General features: G+C 37.9%; 1 protein-coding gene across 1 annotated transcript; it reads left to right on the forward strand.

Moving 5' to 3' along the window:
- The first annotated feature begins 437 nt into the window (after window positions 1-437).
- Window positions 438-22,876, forward strand: LOC127988344 (abnormal spindle-like microcephaly-associated protein homolog). Its single transcript, XM_052591028.1, has 30 exons — window positions 438-831; window positions 1,562-1,705; window positions 4,281-5,736; window positions 5,883-5,951; window positions 6,072-6,173; window positions 6,255-6,401; window positions 6,564-6,800; window positions 8,454-8,521; window positions 8,628-8,769; window positions 8,923-9,053; window positions 9,155-9,330; window positions 9,499-9,644; window positions 9,735-9,820; window positions 9,969-10,181; window positions 10,313-10,517; window positions 10,640-10,782; window positions 10,924-11,052; window positions 11,145-11,339; window positions 11,446-14,802; window positions 14,933-15,082; window positions 15,299-15,465; window positions 15,748-15,907; window positions 16,642-16,851; window positions 17,525-17,674; window positions 17,903-18,094; window positions 21,325-21,517; window positions 21,604-21,758; window positions 21,887-22,063; window positions 22,190-22,362; window positions 22,454-22,876. The coding sequence occupies exons 1-30, from the start codon at window positions 541-543 to the stop codon at window positions 22,554-22,556; spliced, it is 9,267 nt and encodes a 3,088-aa protein (XP_052446988.1). The 5' UTR covers window positions 438-540; the 3' UTR covers window positions 22,557-22,876.
- Window positions 22,877-24,865: the final 1,989 nt, after the last annotated feature.

Genomic DNA, 24,865 nt, shown 5'->3' on the forward strand with positions numbered 1-24,865 from the left:
TGATAGTCATAACAATAGTAGAATTATTATTAATAATTTAAAACCGCCTTGAGTTATTTCAGAACTACTAAATAGTAAGCATAAACCTTGGCATTACATATGAATATACGAATATATCTCCAGTTTTTGTATATTAAACCACTCAAAACAAACTGCAATTCTACCACCTTCCTTTCTGATTTGTAGCAACAACAAAAAAAATCACATCGCTATATATGTAAAACTAACTGTAACCGAAATTACATCCATGCAACACAGCAACAGTATCCAAACAAACAACTTTCAACGTGCATGAAGCGGCTTCCTGCTTTGTGGGCGTGTCTAAAGAGTTTTAAAGGAATCATAGAACTTTGATTGGTTTGCCTTCGCTTTACTCTCCAGTGATTGGACAATTCTACCAGCTACAACGAGCTGATTGGCCGCCTGGGCTGTACTCAAATTCAAACGTTCGAAAACACACTCTGGTTTTGAACCACGGTGTGGCTCACATCATTAACATGTGGATGTTCTGAACAGTCGTTCATTCAGATGAGTTAAAACATGTCTTGTAAAGTCGCAAAATCTGATTTTTTGGAGTTTAGTCCAACATTTGATTCTCATTGTAATCGCGATAAGCCGGGCAAGGAAAACAACACTTCAGTTCCTATGCTGAGTTTACTTCAGTTCTCATCGTCTCCTTTCGTGTCATTTGGGACGATCAAGTTGGGAGCATCAAAATCTTTGCCTTTACGAATCGAAAATCCCACTGAGGATGCAACGACGACCGTCATTGTGGAAAAAATTGCAGCATCCAAAGGCTTTTCTGTGGATCACACGTCTTTTACAATACAAGTAAGAGTAAACAAGAAGCTGTGTGTCTAAACCTAGTGATGCTTTCCAGCTTAGCCTGAAGACAATCTATTCATGTGGTTAAAAAAGGTGCATATAGCATTCATGTTTAAGGAAAATAACTATCATACTATACTATGCTATGGGAATGAGACATGTTTATTATTGTGTATTATTGTTATTAATTTTATGACTCGGTCACATTAAATAAGAGTCTGCTGAAACAATATGATTTTTTGTCTTAAACTTAATTATTATTTAAATGCCCTCCAACATAGCTTTGTGCTGTCTAAATATGAGCATGTGCAGAATTAGTGCCTTGTATTAATTTATAAAACACATGAGAAGCAACAAGATTGAGCATAGTATGTCAAACCAGATGTGACACTTCTTGACACACTATATTTGAATGCAAAGGTTAAACTTGTGCTGAGAAGATTAATAATTTGGTGTAAAAAAAGAGAAAAAAAGACCACAAATGTAACCATGGAATATTGTTCATGAGTTGAATTATGCTGCTTTTTGTCTTTTTTTTTTTTAAAGCTTGACAGCTCAGACAGTCCCTATTAACTTTCATAATATGGAAAAGTTGAGCTGCATGAACATTCTGCTAAATATCTAATTTTGAGCTCCACTGAAGAAAGTCGTATGTTTTTGAGCTGCACTGAAGAAAGTTGTAAGTTTGGAATGGCTAGAGGGAAAGTTACTTAAAAGTGCATTCTCTATGTTTTAGCCTGAAGGCAATTTTATTTTAACTGTCACTTGGACACCGGTGGAAGAAGGCGGGGTTCGAGAACTCCTCAGCTTTGTTGCAAATGGAATTGTCAAACACCAGGCAATTTTGCTCGGGAAAGCAGAGGCGAAAAAGAAGAAAAAGGTAATCTCTCTTTCTCTCTCTCTCTCTCTCTCTCTCTCTCTCTCTCTCTGCCTCTGGATGTTTTATTTTTATTTTTCAATTCACGGAGAGAATGGGATAAAGGTACCTATTAAACTATTAGACATTTTTAGTGCACAAGATGTTGGTTTCAGAATGAGCATTTCAATTAAGATAGACATCATTAAATGCAAAAAGTCTGGCTGTGCTTACATTTTTACACCCCTGTTCCCAATAACCCCAAATCATGTTTTATTAATTTTTTTTTGTTTGTTTATTTATAAATTTTAGTTTATTTTATTTTATTTGAAGGTACAGTCAATAATAATAATAAAAAAACAGAACACTTAAAATCAAGCTGCAAGGCATTCAATTCTATTCTATTCAGTGAAGTTTCACCCAACCTAGACTAGTCCTTGTTCAACTAAGTAACACATAAGTAATAAAAAAAATCAAATGAAAAACAAACCTATAAAACATTTCATTCATTGGGATGAACACAGAAACTAGCCTCATTATGAAGTCTCTTATTAAATGAATGAACTTAATTATATTCTCTTAAAGCTGGAATTCACTACCCGATTTTGCCCCAAATCACTGATTTACAGTCAGTAGAAGTTGATGGCAGTTGGTAAAGGTCAGAGCCAGGCTGCAGATTTTATATGACGGATTTAATAGAAAATGTGTAGTGTATGATGTTTGATTTCATCCAGTCAGAGGAGATCAAACAGGATTGATATTTTTAGCTGACTTGAAATTGTTTTTATTTATCATGCATTTCCTAGCAACAATGTGCACATTTCTATGTGAGTGTTGTGTGTGATGCCCAGTCGTTTTGTGTATGATGCCCAGGTTTCCTTGTGACTATATACAAAGGTGGTAACTGGTAAGGGTATGAATCCTGGTGTTTTAAAAATCTGTTCAAATTTAAAGAGTCCTGTAGTTTATTCCAGCATTTAGTGGCTTTTTTACATTTATTTATTTTGGACTGATACAATTTTCTGATAGCTCCTTTGTATGGATGACATGTCTCTTTCATTTTGGGGCATAAATTATAGTTATGTCTAGATTTTGTCATATAAAAGTTGTGGAAATTAGTTATTAATTATTTCATAAAGATTTGTGAAAAAACGACAACAATCATTAGTCTGTTTATTAAGTGACTTAATATACTTAATCTTATTACATAGATCTTCAATGTGGAAGAGCTTGAGAGGGATACTCCACCCCAAAATGAACATTTTGTCATTAATAACTAGCTGCATTTACATGGACTCTACTAATCCGATCGTAATAGGGCTAGAAGCACAAAAAAAAAGTCACTTGTAAACACGTCAATTGGATTTAATTGGCCAGATCCAACTAAAATTTCGATCGGATTGTAAGGGGTGGTTTATTCCTTTTATAATCTGATTGAGAGAACATGTAAACACTTGATCAGATTGAAAAGTGAAATTGGAAAGTATCGGATTCGTCAATCAGAATGAATTCATTTCGATGGAAGCATAAAGTGTCCATGGAAATGCACTTACTTACCCCCATGTCAGTCCAAACCCATAAAAGCTTTGTCCGTCTTTGGATCACAATTTAAGATATTTTGGATAAAAAAACAGGAGACTTACACTGTGGTTACACTGGTTACGCTGTGACGGTCTATTAAAGTAGGAAAATAATTGTCAGAATAGTCCATCTGCCATCAGTGGTTCAACTGTGACGTTATGAAGCGACAAGAACTATTTTGTATGTGGGAAAAAAGCCAACAACTTTATTCAACAATTAGTCTCCTCTGTGTCTCCACATCACCGTAGGGCCATTTTGGAGAATATCCCCTGAACGCAAGCACTGTATGCTATTCTGTGTCAGCCATGACATAAGGATACATTTTCTATGCGTATTTATGCTTTTATTTGAACAAAAACAGCAAATCCGTGCAGCGCGGCTGACATAATAGAGCATATGCTGTTTGCGTCCAGCAGATGTTCTCTAAAATAGCACTACGGTGATGCGGAGAGACAGAGAGGAGACAAATTTTTAAATAAAGTTGCAATTTTGTGTTTTCTTCACATACAAAAAGTATTGACGTTGCTTCATAACGTTAAGGTTGAACCATTGATGGCAGATGGACTATTCTGATGATGTCTTTCATACTTTTCTGGACCTTGACAGTGTAAGTTACCAGGCAGTTAATAGGTCACAAGCCACCCGGTTTTCATCCAAAATATCTTAAATTGTGTTCCAAAAATGAATAAAGCTTTACGGGTTTGGAATGACATGGGGGTAAGTTATTAATGAAAATTTTCATTTTAGAGTGTAGTATCTCTTTAAAGACCGCCACACAGTGTGAACACATGGATACGCGTATCACAGCATGCAATGATCTTATTGACTTTGTTACTAAATACCTCCTGTAAGTTCAATCACATCAGTTGCTTAAGACATCAAGTAAGATCACAACATTTTAATTTAAAAAAATTTTTAATAATCTGAGCTCAGAAATGGTAGTGTGCTTAATGAGTACATGAGCTTAGGCATGCTTACCCTATGTGTTTTAGTATAATGTATAAATCTTGATTTGCAGAAAACCTTATGGGATTCAATTAAATCCAAGAAGGGTGTCCCGGCACCCTCAAAAGAGAGGAAAGAGTCTTCAATGCCAATGAAGTCTTCAAATAAGACATTTCATGTCTCACGCCAGTCGCTGTACAGAAAAGAGAGAAAATCCAACCCACTGTCGCCATTAAACCAAGAACGGTCTGCCAAAGGGTCCAATGCCATTAGGATGAATGCACCATACTCCACTCCTGAGATGTCAAAGCCAGTTTTTGTGACTGAAAAGTTTGATGATATGCATTTGCAAAAGAACTCGCCAGTGGTCGTCTTAGTACCAGCAGAGAGATTTTTGGATACACCTGGTAACCAGGATATGCCTTTTTCACGTAAAGCCGAGTGCAAAGAAATCACAAGGGTTTTGAATAAAACACTCTCTCCTGCAAGCACCCCAGAGAGGTTTGGAAATCAGTTGTCTTTGTGCCTTCAGAGTCCACTTCCTGTGATTGGACAATTTGCACAAGATCAAAGTCGTGAGCCAGAGAAACCGTCTTTGTCTTTAAAAGGCACTCTGGATGTTACAGGATCAGATCTGTCACGTGCGATGAGTCCTCCTAATGCTTGCTCAAGCTTTGATTTTTCGGATTCTCTCGAGTCTGAAAAAACGGATCCAGAAAGAACATTTAATGCTACAGCAGTCATTTCACCACCAGTTGAAGTCGCTCACCCAAGGATGACTTTCTGTGTGAAACCCAACAAAGTCATAAGCGTTGAATCAAATCATGATGCATGTAGGCTCAAGGCGTTACCTTTTAGCACCACCACAGTGACCAAGTTGAGCAAAGTGGGTGATGCCCTTGTTCCCGATGGCCCCAAGAAGTTTCCTGTGAATTCTACCACAGTGACCAAAGGCAAACCAGAAGCCTCTGTTGAGAGTCCAGGCTTGCGTAAGAAGAAAACGTCCAGACGCAGGCTCTTGGAGAAGACCTTGGAGCTCTCAGAAGCTAGTGATGCAGAATCAAACACAAGTTCTCCTGACAGTGCTTTACCTGTCATCAGCTCTGATTCAAGTCCAGATGTGGCACTAGAGTCCAAATGTTCTGTAACTTCAATGCGGGTTACAAAAGAGAAGCCAACCTCAAAGTTACCCCCTCCTGAACAGCTTTTGTCCTCTATATCTCCCATTCGACCTCAAGTTTTGACCACGGTTAGTAGCAGTCCATCAAGTGGTCTGGAGTTGGCATCTGGTAATTTGGTCTTTGACAAAGTGCAACCAGGTCTTTATCAAGACCAGTTTCCTGTGCAAAGCAGGGCCACTGTGCAGAGTCAAAAGAGAAAGAGTGATGAGTGTTTGAGAGGTCAGTCAGAAGACGAAACAAACATCCAAGCAAAAAAGTGTCGTGCACCAGCACATGCGACAGAGAGACCAAGCAATGAAAGAACATTCACTTCAAGGTCCACATCTGGACAGCAACACAAAGCTATAGGTAAGTCAAGTGTAATCATTGTGAATGTCATACTAAAAATCTAGTATGCATTATCAAATACACACTGGTATACTTTATTTGAGAGATTTAGTCCAAAATATCTCAATAATTTGGACATTGTTTTTCCAATTTCCTTTTTCCTAAAGCTCCACCAAGCTCAAGAAAGTTCACAAAACCTCCACCAAAGAAATCCTCTCTAAAAACGACTCAAAAAGGTAAGAATACATTGTGTTCCTTCTTTTTAGAATGGCATGTCTTAAAATAAGCTTTGAATAACGTGTACTACAAGTTTAGTATTACCAAGAATCTCATTTAAATGTATTTCCCTCATATAGATGGCTGGTCTGTGAAGTCACTGAGCAGCTCGAGTCGAAAGCCTGCAAGGATCGTGGCTGTAGCGCAGGCCAAACTGACCTTTATGAAGCCGTCACAGACTGGTATGTTTTTATGTCTTGGTTCTTATCTCATTTGTTGTATTTTAAATGGCGTAACTTACTTATAATGTACAATCCTGACAGCTATACCAAGGCATCCTCTGCCATTTGCTGCAAAGAACATGTTTTATGATGAGCGATGGATTGAGAAGCAGGAGCGGGGCTTCACCTGGTGGATGAATTATGTTCTCACTCCTGATGATTTCAAAGTTGCTACTCAAGTTACCGAAGGTTGGTGCTTTTGTTTTCCTTCACGTAAGATTTTGAATCTTTTGCTTTTTAAATGGATAGTTCACCCAAAAATGAAAATGTGTTGTTTATCTGCTTACCCCCAAGGCATCCAAGATGTAGCATTCTTGTAACATCTTTCTTTATTTGATTGTGTCTTCTTAGTGAATGCCTTATCATTAACTATGGGGAACGAAAAATTCAATATACCTAAAGCACCAACCAAAGAAGAGATGTCTTTTAGAACCTACACAGCCCGTCAACGGATAAACCGCCTTCGGCGAGCAGCTTGCAAGCTTTTTACGTCAGACACCATGGTGAAGGCCATCCAGAAACTGGAGCTGGAAGTAGAAGCCAAGAGACTCCTTGTGCGAAAGGACCGACATCTCTGGAAAGACATAGGTATGAGATGCATCATACAATACGATATATGGTATCATTGTGAATTATGCTTGAATGACATGGGAGATCTCTTTATACAACAAATTTTTTATTGTAATGTTTTCAAGAAGTGGCTTATGCTAAGCAAGGCTGCGTTTATTTGATCCAAAATACAGGGTTGTTGCGAAATAGTATTATAATTTAAATATTTTTACTCTAATATCTTTTAAAATGTAATTTATTCCGTGATTCAGCGCTGAATTTTCAGCATCACTACTCCAGATGATCCTTTAGAAATCATTCTAATATGCTGATTTAGTGCTAAAGAAGCATGTTTTATCATCAACAGTTGTCCTGGGGGGTATTCCAGAAAGCAGGTTATGTGACATACCCGGGTATGTTTAAGAGTAAGTAAGCATATAACCTCAACTTTGGGTTCCAAAAACAGAGGTAACTTTCAGGGTATGTTAGTAGTCATAGCAACTCACTCCCTAAACTGAACCTGCTCCGGAGCAGGTTATGTTCCAGGGTTAGTTCACTACAGCGAGCCTTCAATGGGGTGACAGATTATTATATAATATTACAATATGTAATATAGCCTATTTTATTTATATATATATATATATATATATATATATATATATATATATATATATATATATATATATATATATATATATATATATATATATATGATATGTTAATGAGGAAGCGCTAATATAAGTAATAAATAAGGTAATATATTATTCTAATATGATTATTTATTTTATTGGCATATATAAGAGTTATCTATAAATTATGTATTAAGAGGTATGCATAAATTATAAAACAATATGACAAGGTAATGTTTAACTTATATATATTTATATATTTTATTTATTACATGTTATATCTCACACATGGAGTGGTATTTTCTATAATGTCTGAATTCTAAATCAAAATACATATCTGATATGACTTAATGTATAATTAGCATAAAACAAATAATACAATTTACATTCTCAAGGATTGGAAAAAAAATTAAATGATTGCACAGCCATCAGTAAGGTGGCGATATGCACTAAGCAGGTAAACAACTAATGAACAAAAGAAGAAGAAAGGAACAGCTTGGCGCGCTTTTTCTTAGCGTCCGTTTCTATAGTGACTCGTCGATTCGTTGCTCTGTTGAGAATGTCTTGAGTCTTAACCAGGAACATACTCTGAGTTGAATGAACTTACTCCCGGACGTGTTTTTGGAACCACATACCTCGAGTAAGCAAGGTTTGGGGTTAATCAACCGAGAGTTCAGGGTTTAGTTCACGGTAAGTTAACCCTGCTTTCTGGAATACACCCCTGCTTAATATTTATGTGGAAACTATGATAAGGTTATTTTTTAGAATTCATTGATCAATAAAAAAAATCTTTAAACATTACAAATGTCATTACTGTCAATGTTTATCAATTGAATCTGTCCATCTTGAATAATACTATTAATTAAAAATTAAATGTAACTTAAATTTTAGATTAAATAAAAATAATAATAAAATACTATTAAATTGAAAAACAATAATACTTCTAAAAACACTCTTTACTATGCTAAATATTTGAAGTATATGTTTTAATGGGCAGTTTTTCAATAAGCCTCTTAAGGCGAATCCTTTTCTGATTTCTCACCTTTTATTGTTCATTTCTCAGGTGAGCGTCAGAAAGTTCTCAACTGGCTGATATCATACAATCCACTTTGGCTGCGAATCGGACTTGAGGTAGTAATTTTTCTTTGTGGATGCATAATGTTCATTTGTTGCTGAAAATATAACATTACATTATGATTTCATGTATGACATCTCTCTTACCCATTCCTTTTTTCAGACAATCTATGGAGAGCTGATATCACTTGAAAGCAACAGTGATGTCATGGGACTGGCCATGTTTATTCTTGGACGTCTCCTGTGGAACCCAGACTTAGCTGCTGAGTTCAGACACCCCAAAGTGCTCAATTTGTACAGAGATGGTAATTGAATTAGATTTTAGTTTAATGTTATTTAGAAATATTTCTTTATTTTTTTTTCATAGTGTTTATTATTAATATTATTTCATCTTCATACTTTTGCAAACAGTGCGTCTGCTACAACTGGTTCTTAATTTTTTCACTTTTACTCACCAGGGCACGAAGAGGCGCTCTCTCGCTTCACTCTAAAGAAACTAATCCTGCTGGTCTGCTTTCTGGATAAAGCCAAAGAGTCCAGACTGATCGAACATGATCCATGTTTGTTCTGCATGGATGCTGAATTTAAGGTGTGTGCATCTATGTATATAGATACTAACTAGAAAAGGGCATTTAAAACACAATAAGGAATTTCACAGTAGTGCACTTTTCTGTATTTCCTTCCTTATAGTCAAGCAAAGATCTGTTACTGGCATTTTCTCGGGACTTCCTCAGCGGTGAAGGCATTTTGTCACGGCACCTCAGCCACTTGGGCCTAGCTGTATCCCACGTTCAGACCCCTCTGGATGAGTTCAACTTTGCTGTGAAGAATCTTGCTGTTGATTTGAGATGTGGAATCCGTTTGGTGTATGTCTGATTTGAAAAATATTTAGTTTTTGCATACTTATTGTCCATGCGTCATATTGAAATATCATTGCTGTTGTTACTCAAGCCAATATTTAAATTTGGAATTTAAAAAGCCTCCAAAATTCCATTATATACATCTTCGTCAAATGTTTCTATATTCATCTTCAGACGGGTCATGGAGCTCTTCACACTGGACTGGACTTTGTCTAGAAATCTGCGGATACCCGCTATTAGCCGCTTACAGAAAGTGCACAATGTTGATGTTGCACTACAAGTTCTGAAAAACAAAGGTGTTGACCTTAAAGATGAGCATGGTAAGATTCATGATCGTAAATAAATAACAGTGCCTTCATAATCTGGGGGAAATAAAACCTTGCTCTGAATTTGCCTCCTTTGTTTTGAAGGAGTGACCATTGACTCAAGAGACATTGTGGATGGACACAGGGAAAAGACCCTAAACCTTCTGTGGAAAATCATATTTGCCTTCCAGGTAACATCTAGTGCTGAATAACATATCTTTCATTCCCCTTTCTTGGATAAATAATTAGTTTGTCTGTTGCCAATTTTTATCTTCCAATATTGTATTTGTGACCTTTTAAACATTGACCTTACATTCTGATGTATTTGAATTTTCATAGGTGGAAGTGCTACTTGATGAGAATCAGCTCAAAGAGGAAATCAGTTTCCTCAGGAAAACATGGAGGACTAAACAGAAGCTGGCCTCAGTAATGGGTAACCGTGGGGTTGCAGTGACAAAGATGAAGTCAAGACAAGCATTTGAACATCCAAGCCAAAAAGTGACACTGCTCATGGACTGGGTTAATGCTGTTTGTGAGTTCTACAACATAAAGGTGAGTCACAATAAATAAATAAATAGTTTGCTCGTTTATTCACTCTGCAGAGTTGATAATACATGGATTTTTAAATAAGGTACCCTGCATTGAATCCTTCTCTGAACAACATTTCTCCATTATTTTTCCAGGCTGAAAATTTCACGGTGTCATTCTCAGATGGCCGTATCCTGTGCTACCTCATTCATCATTACCATCCTGGTCATCTCCCTGCAGAAGAGATTCAACAGAGAACGACGCAGACCGTTGAATGTGGCAATCGTGGCAGAGTTGAGCTCAATAACTCCTCGACTGACTCGGACTGCTCTTTTGAAAATTTGCCCACAATTCAATCTGGTACTTTGAGTAAATTATAACTATTATTATAATTTTTTAATGAAGATTAGGCATTCCTATAATAGTGTGGCAACTTATACAATTTGACAATGTAAATGTTTGCTTTTTTGCCTTGGGTTCAGAATCCCCGTCAGTGGACTTCAAAGAGCTACTTGAGAAAGAGAGAAGTAACTTCCAGTTGGTGAACACCGCCGTGTCTTATCTTGGAGGGGTGCCTTCTATGATAAATCCAGAAGATATGTCCAACACTATCCCAAATGAAAAGGTCAAAATGATTGTAATACCATTCCACATTTTAGGGATAGCAGCGAAAAATACATAAAAAAAAATCTGAGGATGTTAACGTATGTATACATGTTAACGTATATTTAATGCGTATTGATAAATTGTGTCTTTTTTAATTCAGGTTGTCACATGCTACCTCTCCTTCCTCTGTGCCCGTCTTTTGGATCTCCGCAATGAAACAAAAGCAGCCCGGGTCATCCAGGGTGCATGGCGGAGATACAAGCTACAGAAGAACATCGAGCTTATTCAGGTAACGGTAGAGTTATTCTACTTTTAATCTGCTTAGATCCATGCTGTGCTTAGATTTTTTTGTCTTATATTGAATATGCTCTGCACGCACAGCAAAGGAACCTGGCTGCCACTAAAATTCAAGCCCTTGTGCGGAAGTTCATCTTGAGAAGAAGAATGATCCGACAGAATAAGGCAGCCATCATGATCCAAACATTCTGGAGAGGATACCTTGCACGGGAAAAATTGAGAGTGCTGAAAAAAGAAAAACAGTTTGCTCTTCAAAATGCAGCTGCAACTGTAATTCAGGTATATTCAGAATTAAGAAATTATGTAATAGTTAGACAATTAATAGATAAACTATAGATATCTCTATATGGCTAATCTTAATTAGAATGTTCTTGTCCTCCCACAGAAAACATACAAAGCTTGGAGGATTCAAAATCTCCTAAAGAAAAACTGTGCTGCTTCTGTAATCCAAGCAGCTTTCCGGAAGTGGCATGCAAAGAAATTGCTTGAAAGAAATGCTGCTGCCTCGGTGGCTCAGCGCCACCAAGCTGCATGTCTGATTCAAACCGCTTTCAAGCGGTTTATTGCTCAAAGGCACTATTTACATTTAAAAAGATCGGCCATTGTCCTGCAACAGAGATACAGAGCAAAAGTACTTGGAGAGAAATTACGACAAGAGTATATGGCTCTTAAACTCGCTTCATTGACAATTCAAGCAATTTGGCGAGGACGAGCTGAGAGGAAAAAAATAAGTCAACTCCACAGATTTGCCGTAATCATTCAGACAAACTACCGTAGATATGCAGCACAGACACGGTTTTTGGAAATGAAACAGGCTGCCGTAGTCATTCAAAGAAAATACAGAGCCTTCAGAGATGGACGGAGGGTCTATGCAGAATACACTGAAATTAAAAGAGCGACCATTGTGCTACAAAGTGCTTATCGTGGCAATAGAGCAAGACAAGAACTGCAGAAGAAAAACAAAGCAGCGACTTTGATTCAGTCTGTCATAAGAGCACATAGGTGCCGTCAGAAGTTTTTAGCTCTAAAACATGCTGCTATTGTCATTCAGCAACGCCATCGGGCTTTGGCATTTGGACTGTTGGAAAGAAACCATTATGTCAATTTAAGGCAGGCAACTATAACTCTACAAGCCATATATCGGGGTTCCCGAGTGAGGCAAAATCTTAGACTAGAGCATCAAGCTGCTACCATCATTCAAGCTCAATTCCGAATGCATAAGGTACGTGTTGCCTTTATTGCTGCAAAGTGCGCAGCTATCATAATACAGCAGCAATACAGAGCCTACAGAGTTGGCAAATGCATACAAGCTACTTACCTGCAAACGAAAAATGCCTCTGTAGTTATTCAGTCAACATTTAGGGGAATGAGAGTTCGCAACTACTTAAGAAAATCTCACCAAGCTGCGACAGTGATTCAGGCTCATTTCCGTGGACATTCCCAACTCAAGAAGTACCAAAGACAACAGTGGGCCGTATCCATTTTACAGCAGCGATTCAGGGCAATGATGACTAGAAATGCTGTTATGAAGAGAGATGCAGCCATGAAAACAGCAGCCATATGTATCCAGTCAGCTTTCCGTGGAATGATGGTGAGAAAGCAGATTTCAGAAAAGCACAATTCTGCAAAAATTATCCAGAAGACATATAGAGCATACAAGCAATGCCGTGATTACCTTGCTCTCAGAAATGCCACTATTCGTGTTCAACAACAGTATAGAGCAATTGTAAGTGCAAGGCAGCAACGTAAAAGGTTTTGCTCCTTGAGAGCAGCTGCCATCACTTTGCAGTCTGTGTACCGAGGGATGAGGGTAAGGAAAGAGTTTGAAAGAAAGCATAAAGCGGCCACTGTGATTCAGGCAATGTACAAAATGTACAGAACTCGAGTGCCATTCCAAGCTATGAAACTGGCTGCTTTGGTCATACAGAGGAAATACAGGCGCCATCTACTGAGAAAAGAGGCAAGAGAGAACTTTTTGAAGCTACGGCGTAGTGCAATTGCAATTCAGGCAATTTACAGAGGGAACCGTACACGCCGTGAGATTGCTAGAATGAATTTTGCAGCCAGAGTCATTCAACGGAAGTACCTTGCCTACAAACAGAGAAAGTGCTTCTTGTCCATCAGAGCTGCTGTTGAATGCTGTCAGCGACAGTATCGATCCCTTTTGGTTGCAAGGCGTGATCGGAGAGATTATTTTGCTAAACGCCGAGCTGTTGTTGCAATCCAAGCAACTTTCAGAGGAATGCAGGTCCGGCGACAGATCCGAAGAGAGCACGAAGCTGCAACAATCATTCAGTCCCATGTGAGAAAACACATTCTCAAGTTGCGCTTCCAGCGACTTCGGCGGGCAGTCTGTACTGTTCAGCAGCGATTCAGAGCTAACAAAATTATGAAACGAGAGATGGCGGCACTGCAGGAACAGAAGAGTGCTGCCTTGATTCTGCAAGCAGCCTATCGTGGCATGAAGTCCAGACAGACTTTGAAGCAAATGCGCCAGGCCGCCACCATCTTTCAGGCAACTTTCAGAGCTTATAGTGCTCGTAAACGGTATTTAGCCATGAAACGCGCTGCCATTGTCTTCCAGCAAAGATACCGTGCCACAAAAGTAGCGAAACAGCAAAGAAACCATTTTCTTCAAATGTGCCAAAGTGCACTTGTTGTTCAGGCATATTATAGAGGGCTTAAAGTTCGAAGGAAACTACTACAACAGCGTCAAGCAGCTGTCTTGATTCAGTCTCGTTTTAGGAGACACAAAGAGATGGTTAAGTACCAGGCCATAAGGTTGTCAGCTATCATTATCCAGAAACATTACAGGTCATACACCCAGGCTAGAGCAGATCGTGAGAAATATCTACAATTAAGAAAGTCAGCCATTGTCATTCAAGCAGCTTTTAGAGGACACTCTCTAAGGAGACAATTGGCTGAAAAGCAAAAAGCATCCATCATCATACAGGCTGCTTTCCGGATGTACCAGCAGAGGTCAACATTTAAGAGAAAGCGCTGGGCAGCTATGGTTCTCCAACAAAGATTTAGAGCCCTGAAACTCAGAGATGAGCAGATGTGTAGATACCTGCTGGTAAGAAATGCTGCAGTATGCCTGCAGAAGTCTTTCAGAGGGATGAAGGGGAGAAAACTGGCCAGACGGACGAAAGCCGCAATAACCATCCAGTCCTACCTAAAGATGGCTGTCCAACGACAGTGTTTCTTGAAAGAAAAGGTTGCAGTAATCAAGATTCAGTCTGCGTACAGGGGCCATTGTGCCAGAGTTCAGCATGCCAGGATGCAAGCAAGTGCAACACTCATCCAAAAGTGGTACAGATCATGTAAACTGGCCCATAAAGATCGAAATGGTTTTGTTGCTCTTAAGCAAGCTACAGTTACGTTGCAATCTGCATTGCGCAGAATGCTAGTGAGGAGGCATGCAAAAAGAAGGCAGGCTGCAATAAAGATTCAGTCTGTTATGCGCATGCATGTCCACCGCAAGCGCTACGTGTTGCTCCGCTCAAGTGTCCTGAAGTTGCAAGCTCATTACAGAATGTTTGTGGACCGGAGAAGATACAGCAGGTTGCAAGGTGCAACTGTTACTCTCCAAAGGCATTACAGAGCTCATAGGGCAGCAGTGGAGCAGAGGAGCAGTTATCTGAAGATGCTCCAGAACATAAAAATCCTTCAGGCCAGAGTGCGTGGACACATTGAGTACAGAAGATTTCAGAGATTGCGTGCAAGTGCCATCACAATTCAGGTATGCAACTGACTATACTTGTATTTTGTCTTGTCAATTTTTGAATCCTGTATCACTTTGGAAATTCAACAGAAGTGAGTAGGAAGTTTAACTGGAAAGGCAAAACTTGTTATTTTTAACCCTCAAACAGACACATTATCGGGGGATGATTGAAAGATGCAGGTTTCAGCATCTCAGGGAATCTGTTTCGGTCATACAGAAGCATTACAGAGCTTTTCGCCTCTGCCAGAGAGAGCGTGCACAGTTTCTTCAACTGCAGAAGTCAGCTGTTGTGATACAAGTAAGCATTTAAAAACTCTAAAATTACAATTGATCTAAACTTTTTTTTTTTTTTTTTTTCAGTGAATCTCTAGCACATTACTGCCAAAATCCTGCTTCTCTTTCTGTTTATTGTAGGATACACTTTCGGGTTTCTGCTGATGATCCCATTTTAGATTTTTGGATTTAAGTCTGTATATTTGATTTTCACATTTGGTTTATCTTTGGTTTACCTCAGAGAGCATTTCGGGCTTATCAAGAAAGACAACATGCTGTGCGAGCACAAGCTGCCCGGAAAATTCAGGCCTGGTTCCGAGGACGAATAGCTAGACGAAACTACATTTTAAAACAAGCTGCTGCTGCAACCATTAGTCGATGTATTCAAGCAAAACGGCAACGGTCAAGGTAACAAATACAGGATGTTTTATTATTCTGTAGGGCTGTACAATTAATCAAATTTCTAATCACAATTACAATTATGGATGCCACAATTGCGTTACCTCAAAGCTTTACGGCATGCAGTTACATCTATAAATACTAATAAAGTACTAAATAGTAATCATAATTAATATTCGCAATGACCATTTCAATTATGATTTTTGTCATGATCGTGCAGTCCTATTATTCTCTTCTGCTTCTAAATTGTCACATGCAGTCACAACATGACCATTTGTCCTCCACTCCAAGATTTCTAGCAGTCCAGCACAGTGTCCGAGTCATTCAGAAAAGATGGAGGGAAACCCTAATCGCCAGAAAACAGCATGCGGACTTCCTGAGGTTTAGAAAGTCTGTTCTATACATTCAGGCATTGTGGAGAGGTCAAAGAGTGAGAGATTCCATTCAAAAGGTACTTGGTTTTTTTTGTGTGTGAATCAATATTTATTATAAAGGAATTGCTAATATAATACTGTCTGTAAGTAGTAGTCGTGTTTGACTTGTGATACTGAGACACAGTTGTGTGGAAGCAGCAATACACTAAAGCAAAGTTTACAATTGCTGTTTTAGAAATGTGCTGTCAACTAACATTAGCATATTCCATGAGTGAAAGTACTGAATAATAAAAATAGGAGATTACTGAGATATAGTTGGTGATGAAAAGAAAGGATTGAGTGCACTTTTGGGGAACTTGTCTTTGAAATGGCACACTGTTTTGTCAGCATTTTGTATAAATTCTGGTAAGCAAAATAGACTTTGTACAGTGCTGACATTGCTCTGTAAATACACACAGTCTAATGGAAGTTTGTTATTTGCAGATAAAATCATTTCAGGGAAACCGTTATCAAAGACCATTCATTTATACAGAAACTTATGACATTATACTGTGTAATTTGCTTATATTGCCAAGTACTTATTTTGGTCTCTTGGGTGATTTTTAAAATATTTGGGTTGATTGTATTGGGCTACATACAAAACTTTTTTTTTTACTTACAAAGAACTGCTGAAGCTATAGAAACAATCCTATTATTCACAAAGAACTGCTGAAGCAACTACAGAAAAAAATCATTTTATTCACAAATGTATTTTGACACAAATTTTGTTTGGGAACTTGTCACTAAGCCTTCAGTCTATTCTTTTTCACAGCAAATAACAGCTGCTGTGAAGATACAGTCCGCTTTCAGATGCTTTAGCCAAAGACGTCGATACCGCCAACAGAGAGATGCTGCCATAACTCTACAGCGCCATTTCCGATTTTTACGGCTGGCCAGAATTAAAGAAGAAAATCTAAGACGACGACACAATGCCGCGGTCTGTCTTCAGGCTTTGTGGCGTGGTTGGCTTGCGAGACAACAGGCAAGGTTTCTTTATATCTATGAGTAATGGTGTCATTGACTTGCACATGTAATTGGTTATTTAAAGGATTGGTTCAATTGCAGAATAAAAAATTATATCATATTACTCACCCTTCACTTGTTCCAAATCTGTGCGAGTTAATTGCTTCTTTTAAACACAAATTAAAATATTGGTATTCAAACAATTGATCAGCACCATTGACTTCCATAGTAGAATAAAAAATACTAAGGAAGTCAGTGGTGCTGATCAATTGTTTGGGTACAACATTTTTCAAAATATTTTTTGTGTTCAACATAACAAAAAAACTCACACAGATTTGGAACAAATGAAGGGTGAGTATATGGTGACAGAATTTTAAATGAGATCCGCTGTGTATGACGTCACACCGACAGGCATCTGAGATCAGCTCAATTTGAGGAAGGGAAAATGATTTAATGAGACTGGCTGGATCTTTATCATTATAGTGTGGTTGTGTACACACACTGCCAACACACACATCAGTTCAAACAACTTGTAAAAGTGCATGTCACATACAGTGAACCCTTCTAAGTAATCGTTTAGCAACCAACTAGTTTGAAAAGTTTACTCGATGCCCATCCATGATTCTTGAGTCAACTGATTCTGGACTGAATATGGTAAAAGTTAAATGTGTATTAACCTGTTCCCTTTATAGGTAAAAGAAATGGCTTGTGCTAAGAGACGCCACCGTTTCACAGCTGCTGTTTACCATCATCTCTGCGCAATAAGGATTCAGAGAGCTGTGCGAGCACACTGGATACTTATATCCGCCAAGAGGAAGATCTCTTCAGTCCTATACATCCAGGTACATTTAATCATCAAAATAAAATAATTGTATTGTTACAATGTTGGTTATACATGTAAATAAAAAGGTGTACTTTCTATCTGTTAACCTGCATTGAGATGCGTTGGGTGATAAATAAATGGGAATATCTTGGTTGCAGATAACAGAAACGGTACACTGTTGACAGTTCAGGGCTTTTGTGAAACATTTCAGTGTACATTTCTTTCTTTCTTTGCTCCACTTTTCTAGCAATGTTTTAGGGCAAAGCTGCAAAGAAAGAGATATCTTAAAGACAGAGAAGACATCATCAAGACGCAGAGGGCAGTGAGAACTTGGTTACATCATCGCAACAAAGCTGCTGCTACTATTCAGCATGCATTTAGGAAGTTCCATCTGAGACGCCGCAAGGAGAGGATACAACGTGGAATAATAAAAGCGCAGGTATGGTGTCTTAAATGAACTTATAAAAAAAAAAAATTAAAAATTAAGATTTTGTCATTAATCACTTACCCCCATGTCGTTCCAAATCTGTAAAAGCTCAGTTAGTCTTTGGAACACAATTTAAGATATTTTGGATGGCAATCTATGGGACAGTCTCAAGCCTCCCGGTTTCCAAGTATGTTTCCCTCTCAAGGTCAAGAAACGTATGAAAAGTCCATCTGCCATCAGTGGTTCAACCATAACATTATGAAGCAATGAGAATACCTTTTGTAAGTGAAGAAAACAAAAATAACTAAATTTATTCGACCATTCCTTTGTCAACAGTCTCCTCAGTGTCACTCCATATCACCGTATGCTCTTCTGTATCAGCCGTACCACAAGGATGCACTGTTTCTACGTGTATTTAGTAGTGCTGTGCAAAAAATCGAATACGATTTTCATGCGCATCTTGTCAGTAAAGGCATTCCTGTGATTAGTAGTATATATCCAGCATGTGCGTCAGGGCCGTGCAGACACCTTTGGAGGGGCAGGTGCTCAAAGTATAAAAGTGGCACATGGAACAAGGCTTATTAATAACGCGGTTCAAAATGGCAATACAGCAATATATTTTGATGCATTCCTTGCCGATTTGCGTATTGATATGGATGATTATGTATTGATACGGCAGCAAATGCTGTGATGCAGTTTTGAAAAAGAAAAAGATTAGAAGAGGCAATTTTAAGTTTAAAAGTAAAAAAATAAATATTATTTCCACCTAATAATAACTCTGGGATTAGAAACTGAAATGTCTTAAATTGTCCCAACCTGATGGCTTTTTCTTCTCTGTTCCACAGAATAATTAAGAACAGCTGTTATAGTAAAAACTATAAAAACACTTCTGCCTCTATATTTTCCTCTTTCTCACCAGCCTCTGTCTCCTGGCTTGCTTACCTGCTCTTTCTGTCACTTGTGCGTCTACATTTGCCTCTTTTTCTTCCTCTATCTCCATCTGCTCATCTGATCTATTACTTTCCACTCTCTGTCCATCTAGGAACAAGGCACAATCTACTATTTCATCATCAATCTATTATTTTAACCATCACTACTACTCTTGCACCTAATCAATAAGTCCACCTTAAATATTGATACAAAACGATAAACAACTAAGTCATGCAATGAAAGCACTGTATAACTGATATAGGCTTATGTTTTATTTATTTTTCCTTTTTATTCAAAACAATTCCAAACATGATTAATATATCAGGAAATATCTCGATTCTCAAATGTGTAAGTAAACGCGTTCTGCACCTTTATAGATTGTTATTTGATCAATAAATGGAAAGGTAGTGTAATCTATTAACTACACATAAAACCCCGACTTTTTACTTAAGTGCCATATCATGCCATAAAATATTTTTAATACGACTGAATTTGCATTTAATGTAAATTTTAATAACAATATTGTAAGTTACTTATTTTAACACTTTCATTTTACAGAGAGTAAAGAACATTTACATTATCAAATAACATTTTCATTCAGTCTAGCCAGAGTTCAGGCACTCTCAAAAACTCCCATTAAAATCACTGAAGCACGTTATATTACATTATGCACATCAGGATTTTTTTTATTTTTCTCTCTCTCTCTCTCTGAAGAAAGAATTCGCTAAATAATTCAGTCAGCGAGCAAGTGAACAAAAACAGCGCGTTTCATGATGACTCTTCTGCACGTCTCCGATTGGCCATTGTATTCGCGCAACAGAACCGTTGATTGGTTATCATGAAGCGTTGTACGAACGTCTCTGTCTCAGCGCCAGCCAGCGAACACAGATTTGAATTTAGCAGCTGATGCGGTGCACTGAACGATCTAATCACAACAGTGTGATTTATATCAAATATATAAAAAAATATTATTCTGCTGTTTTTTTTTTTGTCGTTTGGAAGCTGCATTTAAAATCAACTTGGCTCAGAAATCTTTGAATGGGCATGACGCCTCTGCCCTCGATGCCTGTGAAACGTTTCTCCCTCAAACAGCACGCTAACATTACTCTACACTACAGGCTACACACCGCAATATAAACAACATATCTGCATGTTCTCACATCACTCTTGTAAAATAATAATAAGTAAATAAATATCAAAATCACTTCGCTGAGAATGAAACACCACTTACCAGCTTCCGCGGTGTTGAAAATATCCTCTTGACAATTAAAAAATAAGCGTGCGGCGTGACGAATCGTCCTGGTCTGATGAGGAGGTCGTCGTCGTCAGGTCAAAGGTCATCATGTTGGTCATCTTATTGACGGCTAAATTATTATTCAAAATTTTACTAATATTTAGATTGGGCATGAGCAGGTATTCACAAAAGGAAACGTTATGACAAAAAAAAAAAATTTGAGGAAATTTTGCTTTGACAAAAGGGCATCAAAGGACAGGTGCTCAAGCACCCAACGCCCCCCCCCCCCCCCTGCACGTGCTTGATGTGCGTTCAGATGAGGATTGCCAGGTTTTCAAAACAAAACCTGCCCAATTAATTCTCAAAACTAGCCCAATCACGTTTTGTTCCGGGTGATTAAAATAAAAAAAATTTTGGCGGGGTTCCCATGGTAAAATGTACATTTTAGAGGCTAAACATCAGGTTATTTGTATTTGGGTCGCTTCGACCTGCGGACATGAAAAACAACCACAGACTTGGCAACACTGGTTGGCCTTTACTACACAGAGCCGTAGTTCACTGACAATCTACTCAAAATTTACACAAAAAAGGCGATTCTTTGTCGATTTTGAAGTGATTTTGTCTAGCTTGTCGGTAGACTGTGGCTCTGTGTAGTAAATGCTGCTCCACCTGAACCAGTGTTGCCATGTCCGTGGGTTGAAGCGACCCCCATTTTGATTTGAAAGAAAACATCTTTGTGGCACGGCTAATACAGAAGAGCATACGGTGATATGGAGAGACAGAGGAGGCTGATGACAAAGGAATTGTTTTCATCCAAAATATCTTATATTGTGTTCCGAAGACAAACAAAGCTTTAACAGGTTTGCAATGACACTGGTTTAAGTGATAATGACACAATTTGCATTTTGGAGTGGAGTATCCCTTTAACGTATACAAATAGATGTATTTTACTCCATATTTACTGTTTTTTTTTTTTTTTTTTTGCCGACGTAAGTGTTAATGTAGGTGTTGGACGTGTTTTATATTTTGGGTGAACAACTATTAATTGGAATTTTTATAATGTGATTAATTGTTTAAGGCGCTCTGGAGGGGTCATCGTTCAAGAAAACATCATGACACAAGCAAAGTCATCTCCATGAGGCGCCGTCTCAGGGAAGTAAATCGAGGGGTGAAGGAAGAGGACAAGCTGTGTAACAAGACTACAACAGCACTGAGCTACCTGCTTGGACTTCAAAATTATGCGTACATTCTTGCAGCCTTGAAACATTTGGGTAAGACATAGTTATTAAAGGTTGGAGGCCGGCTGATTCATAAAATGATAGCTAACGTTATCTTTTTTTTTTTATCATGGTTAAAGAAACCGCCACAAGACTTTCTCCAGAGTGCTGTGAACGTCTTGTTGAAAGTGGAGCAACACACACCATCTTCACTCTGATAAGGAGCTGCAACAGAAGTGTGCCTTCAATGGAGATCATCACATTATCCATCCAAGTTCTTCTCAACTTATCAAAGGTATGTCGGCTCATAATTAAGGAATTAGGTTTGTTAGTCACAAATTTGTATGGAATCACTTAATATGCCAATTTAAGTGATTGCATTTAACCTTGCTGATTTTTGCTTTTTTTCAATATATTTTTCAGTACAACAGAACCATTGATGCAGTTTATGATGTAGACAACTCTGTAGAAACCCTCCTGGATCTTCTGCAGATCTACCGGGAGAAGGCCGGAGATAAGGTTGCAGAAAAAGGTGGCAGCATCTTTACCAAGGCTTGTTTTCTCTTGGTCCTCTTAGTCCAGGATGAAAGGAGAGCAATGGTGGGTGTTTAGCTTTATGCAATTGTGCAAAAATACATTTTCTTCGATACAGCCCCACTTGTATTGAACCTGTAGCAATTTTAATGTCATGAAAGCAATTCATTTTCAAATGTCCTGTTCAAACAGGAGATTCGAAAACTTCCAAAGGTTTCGGATCGCATTCGCAGCATCTGCCGACTTACGCTTCGAAAGTGCAAGATGGATGCTGAGAGAAACAAAGTCAAGCAGAAAATGAACACCTCTCTCAATGGAAGCTTCCTCCTCCAAGCCACACCTCGAAAATCAAAACCTGTGGCCAGGTATGCAATTATCTACTGTCAATAAAACATTTTTCCATAGTCTGTGTTTTAAGGAAGACACTGATACCTTCAACCTTCTGAATTCCCTCAGGTTTGCTCCCGACTGGGTTCTACGGCGTGACAAGTTGAAGGACATCGTGGATCCTCTTCGGGCCATTCAGATGCTGGCTAACGCTCTGGCTATTGTGCCTTGAAAATATTGTGGCAAGGAAAAGTCTATAAACCTTTGCACTGCCAAAGTGTTGCTCAGAACTGTGCTCCTTTGTAAATATTGTTTATATTTGTACTTTGTATATTTTTAATACTTTGTTTTATCAAAATGTTGTGGGTGACTTTTTATTGGAGCATATTGGGGTCTGTGCTAAAAGATGATCTGTTGGCTCTAAGATTCTGTAAATACAAATGCAGGTTGGAATTGATTTATTTTAAAGTGATTGAATTGAATATTAAAAAGAACCACAGCCTCTGTTCTGGTTAAAAAAAAAGTTATTAAATGAAATCACACTTAGAACAACATGAGTGAGCAATTGTGTAATTTTTTTTTTATAAAACATTCCTTGTACATTTTTTAATGTTCAAGTTGATGTGTTTTAAGCTGGAGAACAAAACTTTTTCCAAATCATTTATTTGGTTTATTTCAGCAGAATATACTAAAATGTTACATGGTAATATCTAAATTCACCAACATGCCTTCTTAAGCAAACTTTGATCACATTTCCAATAAGACACAAGTGTAAGCAGGCAAGGCCAAATTATAAGTAACCAAAATGATAGAAATTATTAATTCATTGTTTAGCTGGGTTTTCAGGCTATGCAGTCTATTAGTTCACCTAATAAACAGCATAGTGTGTCTTCCAGTCAATGATGTGGTGATGTATTTGTGTGTTTTGTATTAAACAGCGATTATTAAAGTGATATACCTCATCACCCATCATATAACTGTAAGAGTAAAACAAAAACACTACATGATCATTTATAAGGAAGGTTGGACCCTGACCCTTTTTTGACAGCTGCAGTTTTTGTCAGCAGATCGTTGTAAGACTGAAGGTGAATATATCTCCAATCTCCTGAAGTTCCAGAAAAAGTCTGCCTCAGTATTGGTGCCTCAGTTCACTCAGAGAAGCTGTCAATGATGATGTCACACTCCTGTTTCATAGCATCACATCACAATGAACTAAAACTTTATAAAAAAAATAAATAAAAATCAGTGTGATTATAAATGACACACACAGACTAACATCTTTGGGAAAATGATTTGAGTCAAAACCCTACCTAGCAGCCAATTTCATTGGTTAGGGTTAGATTGTTGGCTAGGGATAGGGTTTGGATTGGCTGTAACATTGTGTTGGAAATAAGCACTGTGAATGACAGAATCAGCTGTGGGGTGGAGTTTGCATTGAATTGGTTTGGGAAAACGAATAATGCATGTATGTCATATGTCGATCTGTCTGTCAGTGGGAGAAGGACACACCCTGTTTTAGAGTTTCCACCCCATTTGAGGGTCTCCAGGCTGCAGTTATACCCTTCTCAACAACTTGTTGCTTCCGAGTCATTGTAAATATTCATTCAAAATGAACAAATTGCTCAAGAATAAACGATCACTACAAGGATAATAGTAGGCTTGAAGGGTGTATTTTTATACAAACTTTTTTTTTATTACATTAAATAACTTACATTATTGTGGAGGGTCTACAGAATGCATGAGACCTAAAACACACATGTAGTGTACTTATTTCATCAGTGCTTTGTCCAGTTTACAAACTTTTACATTTGTTAATGAAGTGTTGATTTTATGCACACTGAGGCAGATGCATCACTCCATTTATACATGTTTGTCTTTAGGCAGTTTCATCTTTTATATATTTGCCTGTCTGACATGCAAAGGAGACTGCATCCATGTGTGGTGAGAACATTTTTCACTCCACTTCAACTCTATACCCCTTTTATTCATTTCTTCCACTGTCACCAAACAGGGCTCTGAAACAAACTGAATGTAACAATAAACATACATTTATTTATCTGCACAACCTACAATTTAAACTACAACATTGAGACATAAAAAAACAGGTAAGTGTCTCTACTTACTCAAACACGTAAAGTATCCTCTCCATTCACCTTGCACACAGGTCAAGTATGTCAAGTGAATTTATTTGACTTTATCTACATAACTATATTCTTTTTTTGGTATTTCTACGGTGTCTGCATTTTCCTGGAGTGGTGGTGTCCCACATTCAGTTCTCACTGAAGGCAAAGACATTTTCCTTGTTTCAATAATGAGTCTCAATATTAGCAAGATTTATTTTTATGATGTTTTATACTGTAACTCTTCTGCTCCTATAGTGTGTGGTGTGCCATGATGTTACAAAGACGGCACACCACACATGAACAGATTTTCAACCAGTCTCGACTGTGAACTCAGGAAATCTTGCGAGACTTTAGAATAAGCATTGTGGATGATATGCAGGAACAAATCGCATTGATAGTGTTTGAAATGAATTTCATA

The sequence above is a fragment of the Carassius gibelio genome, chromosome B22 (assembly GCF_023724105.1).
Source record: "Carassius gibelio isolate Cgi1373 ecotype wild population from Czech Republic chromosome B22, carGib1.2-hapl.c, whole genome shotgun sequence".
Lineage (NCBI taxonomy): Eukaryota > Metazoa > Chordata > Actinopteri > Cypriniformes > Cyprinidae > Carassius > Carassius gibelio.

Coding starts and splice junctions, on each gene's coding strand:
- LOC127988344 (XM_052591028.1), top strand. CDS start 541: ATGTCTTGTAAAGTCGCAAAATCTGATTTTTTGGAGTTTAGTCCAACA. Junction 1,706..4,280: donor AGGCGAAAAAGAAGAAAAAG/GTAATCTCTCTT, acceptor CTTGATTTGCAG/AAAACCTTATGGGATTCAAT. Junction 8,770..8,922: donor GCTCAATTTGTACAGAGATG/GTAATTGAATTA, acceptor TTTACTCACCAG/GGCACGAAGAGGCGCTCTCT.